Here is a 17,058-nt window from a genome sequence, read left to right on the forward strand (position 1 = left end):
CTGTTCTTATCTACTGAGCTGTTCTTATCTACTGAGCCGCTTTTATCTACTGAGCTGTTCTTATCTACTGAGCCGCTTTTATCTACTTTCTATTAATGTTCTGTATTATGTCATGTGTGGACCCCAGGAAGAGTAGCTGCTGCTTTCTCAACAGCTAATGGGGATCCAATTAAATTACCAAAAGACTATGGACCACCTCTACTCCAAGGACCCACTGACGAAATGGTTATAGTACTTTATGGAGCAGACTGGGACAAGTCAACTGGGACAAATACGTTGCAGCTCAACTGGGAAGTTGAAACAGTTTCTGGCATAAAGCACATTGAATCGATTCCCCGGGGACAATTATATGATGTGTTTATTTGGCTGTAGTGTCAACTTAGTGTATGTGTTTCTAAATGCAAGTTTATGTTTGCAATAAATGTAAGTAGTAAATGAGGTAATTTGTTAGACTTAAATTAAAATGATGCTTTTGGAATGAATTATCTGAGACCACTTACAATTTCCAAGTCTATCACATACCTCTATCTCAACCTTAAGCTTTCACTTTCAGTATGAATAATCTGCTAGACCACCAAACACCTTCTTGCTGTGTGTATGTGGGTAGTATGGAAGGGGGTAGATGATGTAAACGTGGTATATATAGAGAGTAGAAACCTGCAGTCTCTCAATTCATCTAGATCTCTGCCAGTCCACCACCATGTACCTGTACCTCCTCATCCTCCTCCAACTCCTTTCCTCTACTGGTGAGTTGATCTATTCTATACATTATATATCTACGAAGAACCAGCTGGTAAAGAAGGTACAGCTGATTATTCTCTATAAATAATCACTTGGTAGCAGACAGTAAACAATTACATTACATTTTAGTAGACGCTCTTATCCAGAGCGATTTACAGTAGAGTGCAAACATTTTATTACATTTTTTTAAATACTGGCCCCCCATGGGAATCAAACCCACAACCCTGGTGTTGCAAGCGCCATGCTCTACCAACTGAGCTACAGTGGGACGGTGGGACGGTATAGCAGATTATTCTCTGAAAATAATCACTTGGTAGCAGACAGTAAAGAAGGTATAGCAGATCATTCTCTATAAATAATCACTAGGTAATAGACAGTAAAGAAGGTATAGCAGATTATTCTCTATAAATAATCACTAGGTAATAGACAGTAAAGAAGGTACAGCTGATTATTCTCTATAAATAATCACTAGGTAATAGACAGTAAAGAAGGTATAGCAGATTATTCTCTATAAATAATCACTAGGTAATAGACAGTAAAGAAGGTAGCTAATTGTTAACCTAATTGAACACAAATTATGTTGTTTTTGCTGCTTGTATGTCCCAGAAGACATAGTTATTAACATGATATCCTCTTTCCCCCTCCTTCCAAGGATCCTCTGAGAGTGGTATTGTGGGTGGTAAAATAGCTAAACCCCACTCTAGGCCCTATATGGTCTCTCTGCAACACAGAGGACACCATGTTTGTGGAGGAATGCTCATCTGGGAGGACGTTGTCCTGACTTCAGCACACTGCTTAAGGAAGTGAGTCTTTCTTTGTCATAGACAACAAATGAATCCAGATGCGGTATGTTTTGTAGCATCTTGTTAAGTCTCTTGAGGACTTCTTCTATTTCATTCTATGTTTTGCGACCCTTTTTGATTTTCTGTTAGTGCTTATCCTTTAATGTTGTTGTTTGGAGCCCATGACTTCAAGAAGAGTTGTCAAAATATTCAGGTGTCACATTATCATCGGCATCCCTTACATGAGAATATAACGCAGATCAGTTATGACATCATGCTACTGAAGGTAATCTTCAAGACACCCCTAATGTCTCATTTCTACAGTATATTAATGTACTTATTTCATATCAACTTTAAATGAATGCAGGGCCTTATAAGAAATGCATTCAATTGATACAGATTATCTTCACTGACATGAATGTTTATACAGTTTTATTCAAGGTTTATTCTGAATTATACAAATATAATATAATAACTTTATCTCATTTTATTTATTTTCCTCTTACAGTTAAAGACCACAGCTCGTCTAACCGAGTATGTGACGGTCATTGGACTCCCAAAGGAGGATGAACATATCCCAGCATCCCCCAAATGCTCTGTTGCTGGTTGGGGCAAGACTAACTCAAACAACAAACAGGGTTCAGACGTTTTGATGGAAGTGGCAGTGACGTTGGAGGATAACTCTGAATGCAAGAGCGTGTGGCAGAATTACTTTGACATAAAACAAATGATGTGCACTCGTACTACCGGAGGGAAAGGATTTTGTCAGGTAACTAAATTGAATTTGGATCAAATGATTATAGTAATACTAGAACCAACATGCTGTAGAGGACAACCAGTACAGACTTTAGTTGATCAGATAAGCAGTGGTTATTTATCTGTAACATTACTGTATTGAAACACTAAAATAGAATTTGAAGTGTTCACTTATTCTCCTTTGACAATCACACTTCTGTATGTCTGTTCTCTAATTTCTGTTGTTCTGTGTTCCAGGGAGATTCAGGGGGACCTCTTATTTGTAACAACAAAGCACAGGGTATCGTTGCTTTTAATTATGCTGAGAGATGTGATGATTCCAGATATCCTCATGTGTACATGGAAATCCCTTTCTTTATGCCCTGGATTAAAGAGGTGTTGCATGGATATGGTGCCAACATGTCTTTAAACAAGCAGGAATAAAGGACCAGGAAGTACATTGATGCTAGTGTATTAACATAATGGTATCTATTCCTGCATAGATACACTGCTCATCATGCCCTGGATAGAGGACAAGTTTCTTATTTTTATCATTTTGTTTCCATTTAAAACACATGTGTAACTGATTTTAACTGATTATAACAGATTTTCTTATTTAGATACTGTTTTTATGTATATTTTTGCAATTAGTAATTTGAAAATAAATTAAAAGGTAAAGCTAAACCTTTACTCTGTCATTGTTGCTATTTTTGGATATTCATTCGACCAACAAACTACCTGTTGATAAGCAACTGCTTGCTAAGTTTAGGGTTATGTTTAGAATAAGGGCTATGGTTTAAAGTTTAGCGTAAGGGACTAAGGGTTAGGATAAAGGGTTATGGCTTGGGTTAGGGTTATGTTTAGAATAAGGGTTATGGTTTAAAGTTTAGCGTAAGGGACTAAGGGTTAGGATAAAGGGTTAGGGCTTGGGTTAGGCTTATGTTTAGAATAAGGGCTATGGTTTAAAGTTTAGCGTAAGGGACTAAGGGTTAGGATAAAGGGTTAGGGCTTGGGTTAGGGTTAGTAGATAGTTAGTTGGAATGTTACTGACCAACCCAATCTTGATATTTAAAGAATGCGAGCCCCACACCATGTTAAAAAAAACGATGTAATCAATTTACTTTTTATGACAATGACAATTGCTATGACAATCTATTACAAATAAGTCTGACAGTATTTTTGACAGGATTTCAATCTGAAGACAGTATGGTTTGATGTGACTGGTAAAGGTATTGGGAAGTTCAGAAGATCATCATGGCAATAATGTTGTACGATCTTCTGTGTAGTGATGGGGTCAAATTGGGGTCATGATAGGGGCTGCACCAAATGTTTGATGTATTATAATAATTGATTATGCTTATGTTGTATTAATAGAAGAGGAAGGGTTATAAGACCCCTCCCCCACTATATTTATATGGTCCTAGACCACAGATTAACAATATATATGCATTATAAGGTTTAAAATTGTTTCACAGGTCTTTTCTAGTCTCTGCCTCTTATAAAGAAAAGGTCTGAGAGATGTGTGAGTTATTGCATGGGGTATGTGAGAAAGCACTTCAAAGATAAACACAGAACCCTGCAGGGGTGTAAAAGAGATAAGAGACTAGTCAGACATACCTCTATAAATCAACTTGGGGGAGTGGACATTTAATGCTGAGCCCTTAGAAAACACTGGAACTATTGTATCTCTCTTGCAAGTTTGTATAGCTGTGTATGCATGGGCTTGGTCTGATGAGTAGAAGGTAATGACTTATGCAATAACATCACTAGGGCTGGACTTCGGGCTTAATAAAATAACTTGGGACTTTTCCTATTTTGCAGAACTCAGGGGAGACATCAATTGTATGTGTGATGTTTGATCTTTGACTTTGTCTACAGCTGTATTTTGATTAAAATTGTTATGATTTATAAGTGCACATTTTGAGTGTTCCTTATTTGTTAACCTCTCTAGGCTAGGCGGGACGAATTCGTCCCACCTACGTAACAGCCACTTGCAGCCTGTGGCGCGATTTTCAAAATCTTAAAAATCCTATTACTTCAATTTCTCAAACATATGACTATTTTACAGCCATTTAAAGATAAGACTCTCGTTAATCTAACCACACTGTCCGATTTCAAAAAGGCTTTACAACGAAAGCAAAACATTAGATTATGTCAGCAGAGTACCAAGCCAGAAATAATCAGACACCCATTTTTCAAGCCAGCATATAATGTCACCAAAACCCAGAAGACAGCTAAATGCAGCACTCACCTTTGATGATCTTCATCAGATGACAACCCTAGGACATTATGTTATACAATACATGCATGTTTTGTTCAATCAAGTTCATATTTATATCAAAAACCAGCTTTTACATTAGCATGTGACGTTCAGAACTAGCATACCCCCGCAAACTTCCGGGGAATTCGCTAACATTTTACTAAATTACTCACGATAAACGTTCACAAAAAGCACAACAATTATTTTAAGAATTATAGATACAGACCTCCTCTATGCACTCGATATGTCCGATTTTAAAATAGCTTTTTGGTGAAAGCACATTTTGCAATATTCTAAGTACATAGCCCAGCCATCACGGGCTCGCTATTTAGACACCCGGCAAGTTTAGCACTCACCATAATCATATTTACTATTATAAAAATGTCATTACCTTTTGTTGTCTTCGTCAGAATGCACACCCAGGACAGCTACTTCAATAACAAATGTTGGTTTGGTCCAAAATAATCCATCGTTATATCCGAATAGCGGCGTTTTGTTCGATGCGTTCCAGACACTATCCGAAATAGTAAAGAAGTGTCACGCGCTTGGCGCAATTCCTGACAATAAAATTCAAAGTATTCCATTGCCGTACGTCGAAGCATGTCAACCGCTGTTTAAAATCAATTTTTACGTCATTTTTCTCGTAGAAAAGCGATAATATTCCGACAGGGAATCTCCTTTTCGGCAAACAGAGGAAAAAATCCCAAAGGCGGGGCGGTCGGGGTCACGCGCATAAGCTAGTGTCTCTTGATGCGCCACTTGAGAAAGGCGATAATGTGTTTCAGCCTGGGGCTGGAATGACGACATTCTGTTTTTTCCCGGGCTATGAGAGCCTATGGAAGACGTGGGAAGTGTCACGTTAGAGCAGAGATCCTTAGTAAATGATAGAGATGGCAAAGAAGTTCCAGAAATGGTCAGACAGGCCACTTCCTGTAAAGGAATCTCTCAGGTTTTGACCTGCCATTTGAGTTCTGTTATACTCACAGACACCATTCAAACAGTTTTAGAAAATTTAGGGTGTTTTCTATCCATATGTAATAAGTATATGCATATTCTAGTTACTGAGTAGGAGTGGTAACCAGATTAAATCGGGTATGTTTTTTATCCAGCCGTGTCAATGCTGCCCCCTAGCCCTAACAGGTTAAGTAAAAAACGGAGCACAAAAAAATGGAACCAACATTTGGTGAGCTTGCCAGGAGGGAGTGAGCACAACGCTACTAGACGGAACCTGAATCCCCCCTTCTCTGATCACCAAATTGTAAGGTAAGCAGACACCTGTTATATCGAAGTCTGTAATTTATAAGAAGTGGGTGTTCAGTGTTTCGCTGGTATGTAAAAGCGCCGCCTCCCTCTTGTAATTGTAATAACAAAGGAACCTAAAATGTGCATGTATAACTCACTGAATGTGTGGTAATTGTTGTATGTCAATGTGTGTTATATGTTATATATATTAAGAACAGTAGCTCACCTTCTAGCGTATTGGGGGTGCTGGGGTAACTTGCAGAAGGGTACTCAATAGTAGTTAGGGAGCAGAAGCTGTATCTAGCATGAACGTTCTGAAAACAGGCCATAACCTATGGGGCACCTGGAAGATATAAATAATATGTTGTCTGTCCTTATGTGTTTGGTGTGAGTGAAATGCGCAGTAGGTGAGGAGATAAACAAATGGAGAATTGATTATTTGGTCTGAGGACTGAGGGACCGTTATAAGTGGATTTTCGATAAGGAGGAGGACAAGGAACAGTATATAGATAAGGAGGAGGAGGAGGAACAGTATATAGATAAGGAGGAGGAGGAGGAACAGTATATATATAAGGAGGAGGATGAGGAACAGTATATAGATAAGGAGGAGGAGGATGAGGAACATTATATAGATAAGGAGGAGGAGGAACAGTATATAGATAAGGAGGAGGAGGAACAGTATATAGATAAGGAGGAGGAGGAGGAGGAACAGTATATAGATAAGGAGGAGGAGGAGGAGGAACAGTATATAGATAAGGAGGAGGAGGAGGAACAGTATATAGATAAGGAGGAGGAGGAGAATGAGGAACAGTATATAGATAAGGAGGAGGAACAGTATATAGATAAGGAGGAGGAGGAGGAGGAACAGTATATAGATAAGGAGGAGGAGGAGGAGGAACAGTATATAGATAAGGAGAAGGAGGAGAATGAGGAACAGTATATAGATAAGGAGGAGGAGGAGGAACAGTATATAGATAAGGAGGAGGAAGAGGAGGAACAGTATATAGATAAGGAGGAGGAGGAGGAGGAACAGTATATAGATAAGGAGGAGGAAGGATGAGGAACAGTATATAGATAAGGAGGAGGAGGAGGAGGAACAGTATATAGATAAGGAGGAGGAGGAACAGTATATAGATAAGGAGGAGGAGGAGGAAGAGTATATAGATAAGGAGGAGGAGGAACAGTATATAGATAAGGAGGAGGAGGAGGAACAGTATATAGATAAGGAGGAGGAGGAGGAACAGTATATAGATAAGGAGGAGGAGGAACAGTATATAGATAAGGAGGAGGAGAATGAGGGACAGTATATAGATAAGGAGGAGGAGGAGGAGGAACAGTATATAGATAAGGAGGAGGAGGAGGAGGAACAGTATATAGATAAGGAGGAGGAGGAGGAACAGTATATAGATAAGGAGGAGGAGGAGGAACAGTATATAGATAAGGAGGAGGAGGAGGAGGAACAGTATATAGATAAGGAGGAGGACGAGGAACAGTATATAGATAAGGAGGAGGAGGAGGAACAGTATATAGATAAGGAGGAGGAGGAGGAACAGTATATAGATAAGGAGGAGGATGAGGAACAGTATATAGATAAGGAGGAGGACGAGGAACAGTATATAGATAAGAAGGAGGATGAGGAACAGTATATAGATAAGGAGGAGGAGGAAGGAACAGTATATAGATAAGGAGGAGGAGGATGAGGAACAGTATATAGATAAGGAGGAGGAGGAGGAGGAGGAACAGTATATAGATAAGGAGGAGGAGGAGGATGAGGAACAGTATATAGATAAGGAGGAGGAGGAGGAGGAACAGTATATAGATAAGGAGGAGGAGGAGGAGGAACAGTATATAGATAAGGAGGAGGAGGAGGAGGAACAGTATATAGATAAGGAGGAGGAGGAGGAACAGTATATAGATAAGGAGGAGGAGGAGGAACAGTATATAGATAAGGAGGAGGAGGAGGAGGAACAGTATATAGATAAGGAGGAGGAGGAGGAGGAGGAACAGTATATAGATAAGGAGGAGGAGGAGGAGGAACAGTATATAGATAGGGGAGGAGAATGAGGAACAGTATATAGATAAGGAGGAGGCGGACGAGGAACAGTATATAGATAAGGAGGAGGAGAATGAGGAACAGTGTCATGACCTTGGCCTCTTTTGGTACAGGGAGGACAGTTGACCCCCTCCCTTTTGCACCACCACCCAACCTACCTTCCCCCCAATTCACCCTGTGTGTAAAGGGTTGTAAATACTCTAAAATTCCAGTAGAGTCTCTGGCCACATGGCCCATAGAGAGACACAGGAAATTCTTCCAACTCATGGAATTGGAGAGCCAAGCAACATTTTGTGTTCTGGAGAAGTTATGGAAGATTGGTGAAGAATCCAGCTACGAACTGATCCGCTTGGTACAATTTTGTGATACTCAGAAGAGACAATATAGCCATATTACCATAAAACTGTTTATATAATAGCATCAGCTTGAGACTCGCATCATAATGGGTGTATAGAATGTATTAATAAGGATAAAGCTTTTATAATACAGTGAGATGCTATTGTACTGATGTTAATGTGATAGAATTGTATTTCTGTAACCAAGTCTAGCTCAGTCATAGGCACGCCCCAGGGACACATACAGGACCAGGCGTCATTTGACAAGCCTGTTCGATGGGCACTATAAAACACCCCCTGATTTACATTTCTTCAGACCAGTCCTACACTCCGTGGCCTATAGGTTTTACCATCCAATTCCTCTACTGAAAGTGAACCATACCACGTGGTTAACTTTTAGACTATTGATACCGACAGAATAAGAACAAGTCTTTGATATTAATTATTAGTCTGCAGCTAAGTAAATTATATCATTGAACGCGAAGACCAACGAAACAACCATTCGATGACGACATTAATGAATGTCGCTTTGAAAGATCCATTCTAACCGAGAGAGAGACTCTCCATCAGAACGACGATCGAACAAGGATCTCGACGACACATGAGCGTAAATATATATTGATTGCAATTGTTCCCGAATGAGCGAGCCTTCAATTGTCAATTGTTAATATTAATGAACTCTGTGTGCCACAGCTGAACTTTTATGATCCATTGTTCAACAGGCCGACCTGCCTGTTTAGCCCACCAGGGCACATTCCTCTACCAATCCTTTGTGACGATAATTACTGTTTGTATGTTTTCTGTTAATTACTTAGTGTAGTAAATAAATGATTTTAAGACAATTAATGTATGGATGATTTTAGTAAAGACTGGGTTCGTGCAGATACAACAATTTATGACGTTTGGAATGAGACTGGACTAAAGGTAAAATACACCATTTAAACCAGAAGATAATCGGCCTATACTATAATAAAATATTATAGTACAGGAAAGTTATATTAGGAAAATTATAGCTTTGTAATCTGAATATTCTCCTTGGTGCCCCGATCTCCTAGTTAATTACAATTAAACGATTAATCAGTTTAATCGCGTGATAATAATTACAGGGAGCTAATTGATAAACATATCTTCAGTTTAATGGTACCCCCAAAGACACGACAACAGTATATAGATAAGGAGGAGGAGGATGAGGAACAGTATATAGATAAGGAGGAGAATGAGGGACAGTATATAGATAAGGAGGAGGAGGAGGAGGAGGGACAGTATATAGATAAGGAGGAGGAGGAGGAGGAACAGTATATAGATAAGGAGGAGGAGAATGAGGAACAGTATATAGATAAGGAGGAGGAGGAGGAACAGTATATAGATAAGGAGGAGGAGGATGAGGAACAGTATATAGATAAGGAGGAGGAGGATGAGGAACAGTATATAGATAAGGAGGAGGAGGATGAGGAACAGTATATAGATAAGGAGGAGGAGGATGAGGAACAGTATATAGATAAGGAGGAGGAGGATGAGGAACAGTATATAGATAAGGAGGAGGAGGAGGAGGAGGAACAGTATATAGATAAGGAGGAGGAGGAGGAGGAACAGTATATAGATAAGGAGGAGGAGGAGGAGGAGGGACAGTATATAGATAAGGAGGAGGAGGAGGAGGAACAGTATATAGATAAGGAGGAGGAGAATGAGGAACAGTATATAGATAAGGAGGAGGAGAATGAGGAACAGTATATAGATAAGGAGGAGGAGGAGGAACAGTATATAGATAAGGAGGAGGAGAATGAGGAACAGTATATAGATAAGGAGGAGGAGGAGGAACAGTATATAGATAAGGAGGAGGAGGATGAGGAACAGTATATAGATAAGGAGGAGGAGGAGGAGGAACAGTATATAGATAAGGAGGAGGAGGAGGAGGAACAGTATATAGATAAGGAGGAGGACGAGGAACAGTATATAGATAAGGAGGAGGAGGAGGAGGAACAGTATATAGATAAGGAGGAGGAGGAGGACGAGGAACAGTATATAGATAAGGAGGAGGAGGAGGAGGAACAGTATATAGATAACGAGGAGGAGAATGAGGGACAGTATATAGATAAGGAGGAGGAGGAGGAGGAACAGTATATAGATAAGGGGGGAGGAGGAGGAGGAACAGTATATAGATAAGGAGGAGGAGGATGAGGAACAGTATATAGATAAGGAGGAGGAGGAGGAACAGTATATAGATAAGGAGGAGGAGGAGGAACAGTATATAGATAAGGAGGAGGAGGAGGAGGAACAGTATATAGATAAGGAGGAGGAGGAGGAGGAGGAACAGTATATAGATGAGGAGGAGGAGGAGGAACAGTATATAGATAAGGAGGAGGAGGAGGAGGAACAGTATATAGATAAGGAGGAGGAGGAGGAACAGTATATAGATAAGGAGGAGGAGGAGAATGAGGAACAGTATATAGATAAGGAGGAGGAACAGTATATAGATAAGGAGGAGGAGGAGGAGGAACAGTATATAGATAAGGAGGAGGAGGAGGAGGAACAGTATATAGATAAGGAGAAGGAGGAGAATGAGGAACAGTATATAGATAAGGAGGAGGAGGAGGAACAGTATATAGATAAGGAGGAGGAAGAGGAGGAACAGTATATAGATAAGGAGGAGGAGGAGGAGGAACAGTATATAGATAAGGAGGAGGAAGGATGAGGAACAGTATATAGATAAGGAGGAGGAGGAGGAGGAACAGTATATAGATAAGGAGGAGGAGGAACAGTATATAGATAAGGAGGAGGAGGAGGAAGAGTATATAGATAAGGAGGAGGAGGAACAGTATATAGATAAGGAGGAGGAGGAGGAACAGTATATAGATAAGGAGGAGGAGGAGGAACAGTATATAGATAAGGAGGAGGAGGAACAGTATATAGATAAGGAGGAGGAGAATGAGGGACAGTATATAGATAAGGAGGAGGAGGAGGAGGAACAGTATATAGATAAGGAGGAGGAGGAGGAGGAACAGTATATAGATAAGGAGGAGGAGGAGGAACAGTATATAGATAAGGAGGAGGAGGAGGAACAGTATATAGATAAGGAGGAGGAGGAGGAGGAACAGTATATAGATAAGGAGGAGGACGAGGAACAGTATATAGATAAGGAGGAGGAGGAGGAACAGTATATAGATAAGGAGGAGGAGGAGGAACAGTATATAGATAAGGAGGAGGATGAGGAACAGTATATAGATAAGGAGGAGGACGAGGAACAGTATATAGATAAGAAGGAGGATGAGGAACAGTATATAGATAAGGAGGAGGAGGAGGAACAGTATATAGATAAGGAGGAGGAGGATGAGGAACAGTATATAGATAAGGAGGAGGAGGAGGAGGAGGAACAGTATATAGATAAGGAGGAGGAGGAGGATGAGGAACAGTATATAGATAAGGAGGAGGAGGAGGAGGAACAGTATATAGATAAGGAGGAGGAGGAGGAGGAACAGTATATAGATAAGGAGGAGGAGGAGGAGGAACAGTATATAGATAAGGAGGAGGAGGAGGAACAGTATATAGATAAGGAGGAGGAGGAGGAACAGTATATAGATAAGGAGGAGGAGGAGGAGGAACAGTATATAGATAAGGAGGAGGAGGAGGAGGAGGAACAGTATATAGATAAGGAGGAGGAGGAGGAGGAACAGTATATAGATAGGGAGGAGAATGAGGAACAGTATATAGATAAGGAGGAGGCGGACGAGGAACAGTATATAGATAAGGAGGAGGAGAATGAGGAACAGTGTCATGACCTTGGCCTCTTTTGGTACAGGGAGGACAGTTGACCCCCTCCCTTTTGCACCACCACCCAACCTACCTTCCCCCCAATTCACCCTGTGTGTAAAGGGTTGTAAATACTCTAAAATTCCAGTAGAGTCTCTGGCCACATGGCCCATAGAGAGACACAGGAAATTCTTCCAACTCATGGAATTGGAGAGCCAAGCAACATTTTGTGTTCTGGAGAAGTTATGGAAGATTGGTGAAGAATCCAGCTACGAACTGATCCGCTTGGTACAATTTTGTGATACTCAGAAGAGACAATATAGCCATATTACCATAAAACTGTTTATATAATAGCATCAGCTTGAGACTCGCATCATAATGGGTGTATAGAATGTATTAATAAGGATAAAGCTTTTATAATACAGTGAGATGCTATTGTACTGATGTTAATGTGATAGAATTGTATTTCTGTAACCAAGTCTAGCTCAGTCATAGGCACGCCCCAGGGACACATACAGGACCAGGCGTCATTTGACAAGCCTGTTCGATGGGCACTATAAAACACCCCCTGATTTACATTTCTTCAGACCAGTCCTACACTCCGTGGCCTATAGGTTTTACCATCCAATTCCTCTACTGAAAGTGAACCATACCACGTGGTTAACTTTTAGACTATTGATACCGACAGAATAAGAACAAGTCTTTGATATTAATTATTAGTCTGCAGCTAAGTAAATTATATCATTGAACGCGAAGACCAACGAAACAACCATTCGATGACGACATTAATGAATGTCGCTTTGAAAGATCCATTCTAACCGAGAGAGAGACTCTCCATCAGAACGACGATCGAACAAGGATCTCGACGACACATGAGCGTAAATATATATTGATTGCAATTGTTCCCGAATGAGCGAGCCTTCAATTGTCAATTGTTAATATTAATGAACTCTGTGTGCCACAGCTGAACTTTTATGATCCATTGTTCAACAGGCCGACCTGCCTGTTTAGCCCACCAGGGCACATTCCTCTACCAATCCTTTGTGACGATAATTACTGTTTGTATGTTTTCTGTTAATTACTTAGTGTAGTAAATAAATGATTTTAAGACAATTAATGTATGGATGATTTTAGTAAAGACTGGGTTCGTGCAGATACAACAATTTATGACGTTTGGAATGAGACTGGACTAAAGGTAAAATACACCATTTAAACCAGAAGATAATCGGCCTATACTATAATAAAATATTATAGTACAGGAAAGTTATATTAGGAAAATTATAGCTTTGTAATCTGAATATTCTCCTTGGTGCCCCGATCTCCTAGTTAATTACAATTAAACGATTAATCAGTTTAATCGCGTGATAATAATTACAGGGAGCTAATTGATAAACATATCTTCAGTTTAATGGTACCCCAAAGACACGACAACAGTATATAGATAAGGAGGAGGAGGATGAGGAACAGTATATAGATAAGGAGGAGAATGAGGGACAGTATATAGATAAGGAGGAGGAGGAGGAGGAGGGACAGTATATAGATAAGGAGGAGGAGGAGGAGGAACAGTATATAGATAAGGAGGAGGAGAATGAGGAACAGTATATAGATAAGGAGGAGGAGGAGGAACAGTATATAGATAAGGAGGAGGAGGATGAGGAACAGTATATAGATAAGGAGGAGGAGGATGAGGAACAGTATATAGATAAGGAGGAGGAGGATGAGGAACAGTATATAGATAAGGAGGAGGAGGATGAGGAACAGTATATAGATAAGGAGGAGGAGGATGAGGAACAGTATATAGATAAGGAGGAGGAGGAGGAGGAGGAACAGTATATAGATAAGGAGGAGGAGGAGGAGGAACAGTATATAGATAAGGAGGAGGAGGAGGAGGAGGGACAGTATATAGATAAGGAGGAGGAGGAGGAGGAACAGTATATAGATAAGGAGGAGGAGAATGAGGAACAGTATATAGATAAGGAGGAGGAGAATGAGGAACAGTATATAGATAAGGAGGAGGAGGAGGAACAGTATATAGATAAGGAGGAGGAGAATGAGGAACAGTATATAGATAAGGAGGAGGAGGAGGAACAGTATATAGATAAGGAGGAGGAGGATGAGGAACAGTATATAGATAAGGAGGAGGAGGAGGAGGAACAGTATATAGATAAGGAGGAGGAGGAGGAGGAACAGTATATAGATAAGGAGGAGGACGAGGAACAGTATATAGATAAGGAGGAGGAGGAGGAGGAACAGTATATAGATAAGGAGGAGGAGGAGGACGAGGAACAGTATATAGATAAGGAGGAGGAGGAGGAGGAACAGTATATAGATAACGAGGAGGAGAATGAGGGACAGTATATAGATAAGGAGGAGGAGGAGGAGGAACAGTATATAGATAAGGGGGAGGAGGAGGAGGAACAGTATATAGATAAGGAGGAGGAGGATGAGGAACAGTATATAGATAAGGAGGAGGAGGAGGAACAGTATATAGATAAGGAGGAGGAGGAGGAACAGTATATAGATAAGGAGGAGGAGGAGGAGGAACAGTATATAGATAAGGAGGAGGAGGAGGAGGAACAGTATATAGATAAGGAGGAGGAGGAGAAACAGTATATAGATAAGGAGGAGGAGGAGGAGGAGGAACAGTATATAGATAAGGAGGAGGAGGAGGAGGAACAGTATATAGATAAGGAGGAGGAGGAGGAGGAACAGTATATAGATAAGGAGGAGGAGGAACAGTATATAGATAAGGAGGAGGAGGAGGAGGAACAGTATATAGATAAGGAGGAGGAGGAGGAGGAGGAACAGTATATAGATAAGGAGGAGGAGGAGGAGGAGGAACAGTATATAGATAAGGAGGAGGAGGAGGAGGAGGAACAGTATATATATAAGGAGGAGGAGGAGGAGGAGGAACAGTATATAGATAAGGAGGAGGAGGAGGAGGAACAGTATATAGATAAGGAGGAGGAGGAACAGTATATAGATAAGGAGGAGGAGGAACACTATATAGATAAGGAGGAGGAGGAGGAGGAACAGTATATAGATAAGGAGGAGGAGGAGGAGGAGGAACAGTATATAGATGAGGAGGAGGAGGAGGAACAGTATATAGATAAGGAGGAGGAGGAGGAGGAACAGTATATAGATAAGGAGGAGGAGGAGGAACAGTATATAGATAAGGAGGAGGAGGAGGAGGAACAGTATATAGATAAAAGCATTACATTGGAATAGTATAAGAAAGGGATTTTTGGAAGTGAGGGCGGCAGGAAGGAGTTCTGTCATTGTATAAGAAAAGGCGGACTTGATAAAGATAATACCTATAAGACGTATATTACCCTACACCCTGAGGAACTAGTAATACCCTCAACATATTACCCTACACCCTGAGGAACTAGTAATACCCTCAACATATTACCCTACACCCTGAGGAACTAGTAATACCCTCAACATATTACCCTACACCCTGAGGAACTAGTAATACCCTCAACATATTACCCTACACCCTGAGGAACTAGTAATACCCTCAACATATTACCCTACAGCCTGAGGAATAATACCCTCAACATATTACCCTACACCCTGAGGAACTAGTAATACCCTCAACATATTACCCTACACCCTGAGGAACTAGTAATACCCTCAACATATTACCCTACACCCTGAGGAACTAGTAATACCCTCAACATATTACCCTACACCCTGAGGAACTAGTAATACCCTCAACATATTACCCTACACCCTGAGGAATAATTCCCTCAACATATTACCCTACACCCTGAGTAACTAGTAATACCCTCAACATATTACCCTACACCCTGAGGAACTAGTAATACCCTCAACATATTACCCTACACCCTGAGGAATAATACCCTCAACATATTACCCTACACCCTGAGGAACTAGTAATACCCTCAACATATTACCCTACACCCCGAGGAACTAGTAATACCCTCAACATATTACCCTACACCCTGAGGAACTAGTAATACCCTCAACATATTACCCTACAGCCTGAGGAATAATACCCTCAACATATTACCCTACACCCTGAGGAACTAGTAATACCCTCAACATATTACCCTACACCCTGAGGAACTAGTAATACCCTCAAAATATTACCCTACACCCTGAGGAACTAGTAATACCCTCAACATATTACCCTACACCCTGAGGAACTAGTAATACCCTCAACATATTACCCTACAGCCTGAGGAATAATACCCTCAACATATTACCCTACACCCTGAGGAACTAGTAATACCCTCAACATATTACCCTACACCCTGAGGAATAATACCCTCAACATATTACCCTACACCCTGAGGAACTAGTAATACCCTCAACATATTACCCTACACCCTGAGTAACTAGTAATACCCTCAACACATTACCCTACACCCTGAGGAATAATACCCTCAACATATTACCCTACACCCTGAGTAACTAGTAATACCCTCAACATATTACCCTACACCCTGAGCAACTAGTAATACCCTCAACATATTACCCTACACCCTGAGGAACTAGTAATACCCTCAACATATTACCCTACACCCTGAGGAACTAGTAATACCCTCAACATATTACCCTACACCCTGAGGAACTAGTAATACCCTCAACATATTACCCTACACCCTGAGGAACTAGTAATACCCTCAACATATTACCCCACACCCTGAGGAACTAGTAATACCCTCAACATATTACCCTACACCCTGAGGAACTAGTAATACCCTCAACATATTACCCTACAGCCTGAGGAATAATACCCTCAACATATTACCCTACACCCTGAGGAACTAGTAATACCCTCAACATATTACCCTACACCCTGAGGAATAATACCCTCAACATATTACCCTACACCCTGAGGAACTAGTAATACCCTCAACATATTACCCTACACCCTGAGGAACTAGTAATACCCTCAACACATTACCCTACACCCTGAGGAATAATACCCTCAACATATTACCCTACACCCTGAGGAACTAGTAATACCCTCAACATATTACCCTACACCCTGAGGAACTAGTAATACCCTCAACATATTACCCTACACCCTGAGGAACTAGTAATACCCTCAACATATTATGTATTGGTTGAAATATGACCTAAAATTACTTGTAGAAGGATAGTTAAGGAGCCTTTTAACTGGAATTAGTG

General features: G+C 40.6%; 1 protein-coding gene across 1 annotated transcript; it reads left to right on the forward strand.

Moving 5' to 3' along the window:
* The first annotated feature begins 621 nt into the window (after positions 1–621).
* LOC106586897 (mast cell protease 1A-like) lies at positions 622–2,832 on the forward strand. The gene is made up of 5 exons (XM_014174632.2): positions 622–746; positions 1,394–1,544; positions 1,674–1,809; positions 2,032–2,292; positions 2,517–2,832. The coding sequence occupies exons 1-5, from the start codon at positions 701–703 to the stop codon at positions 2,700–2,702; spliced, it is 780 nt and encodes a 259-aa protein (XP_014030107.2). The 5' UTR covers positions 622–700; the 3' UTR covers positions 2,703–2,832.
* The last annotated feature ends 14,226 nt before the right edge of the window (positions 2,833–17,058 follow it).

The sequence above is a fragment of the Salmo salar genome, chromosome ssa25 (assembly GCF_905237065.1).
Source record: "Salmo salar chromosome ssa25, Ssal_v3.1, whole genome shotgun sequence".
NCBI lineage: Eukaryota > Metazoa > Chordata > Actinopteri > Salmoniformes > Salmonidae > Salmo > Salmo salar.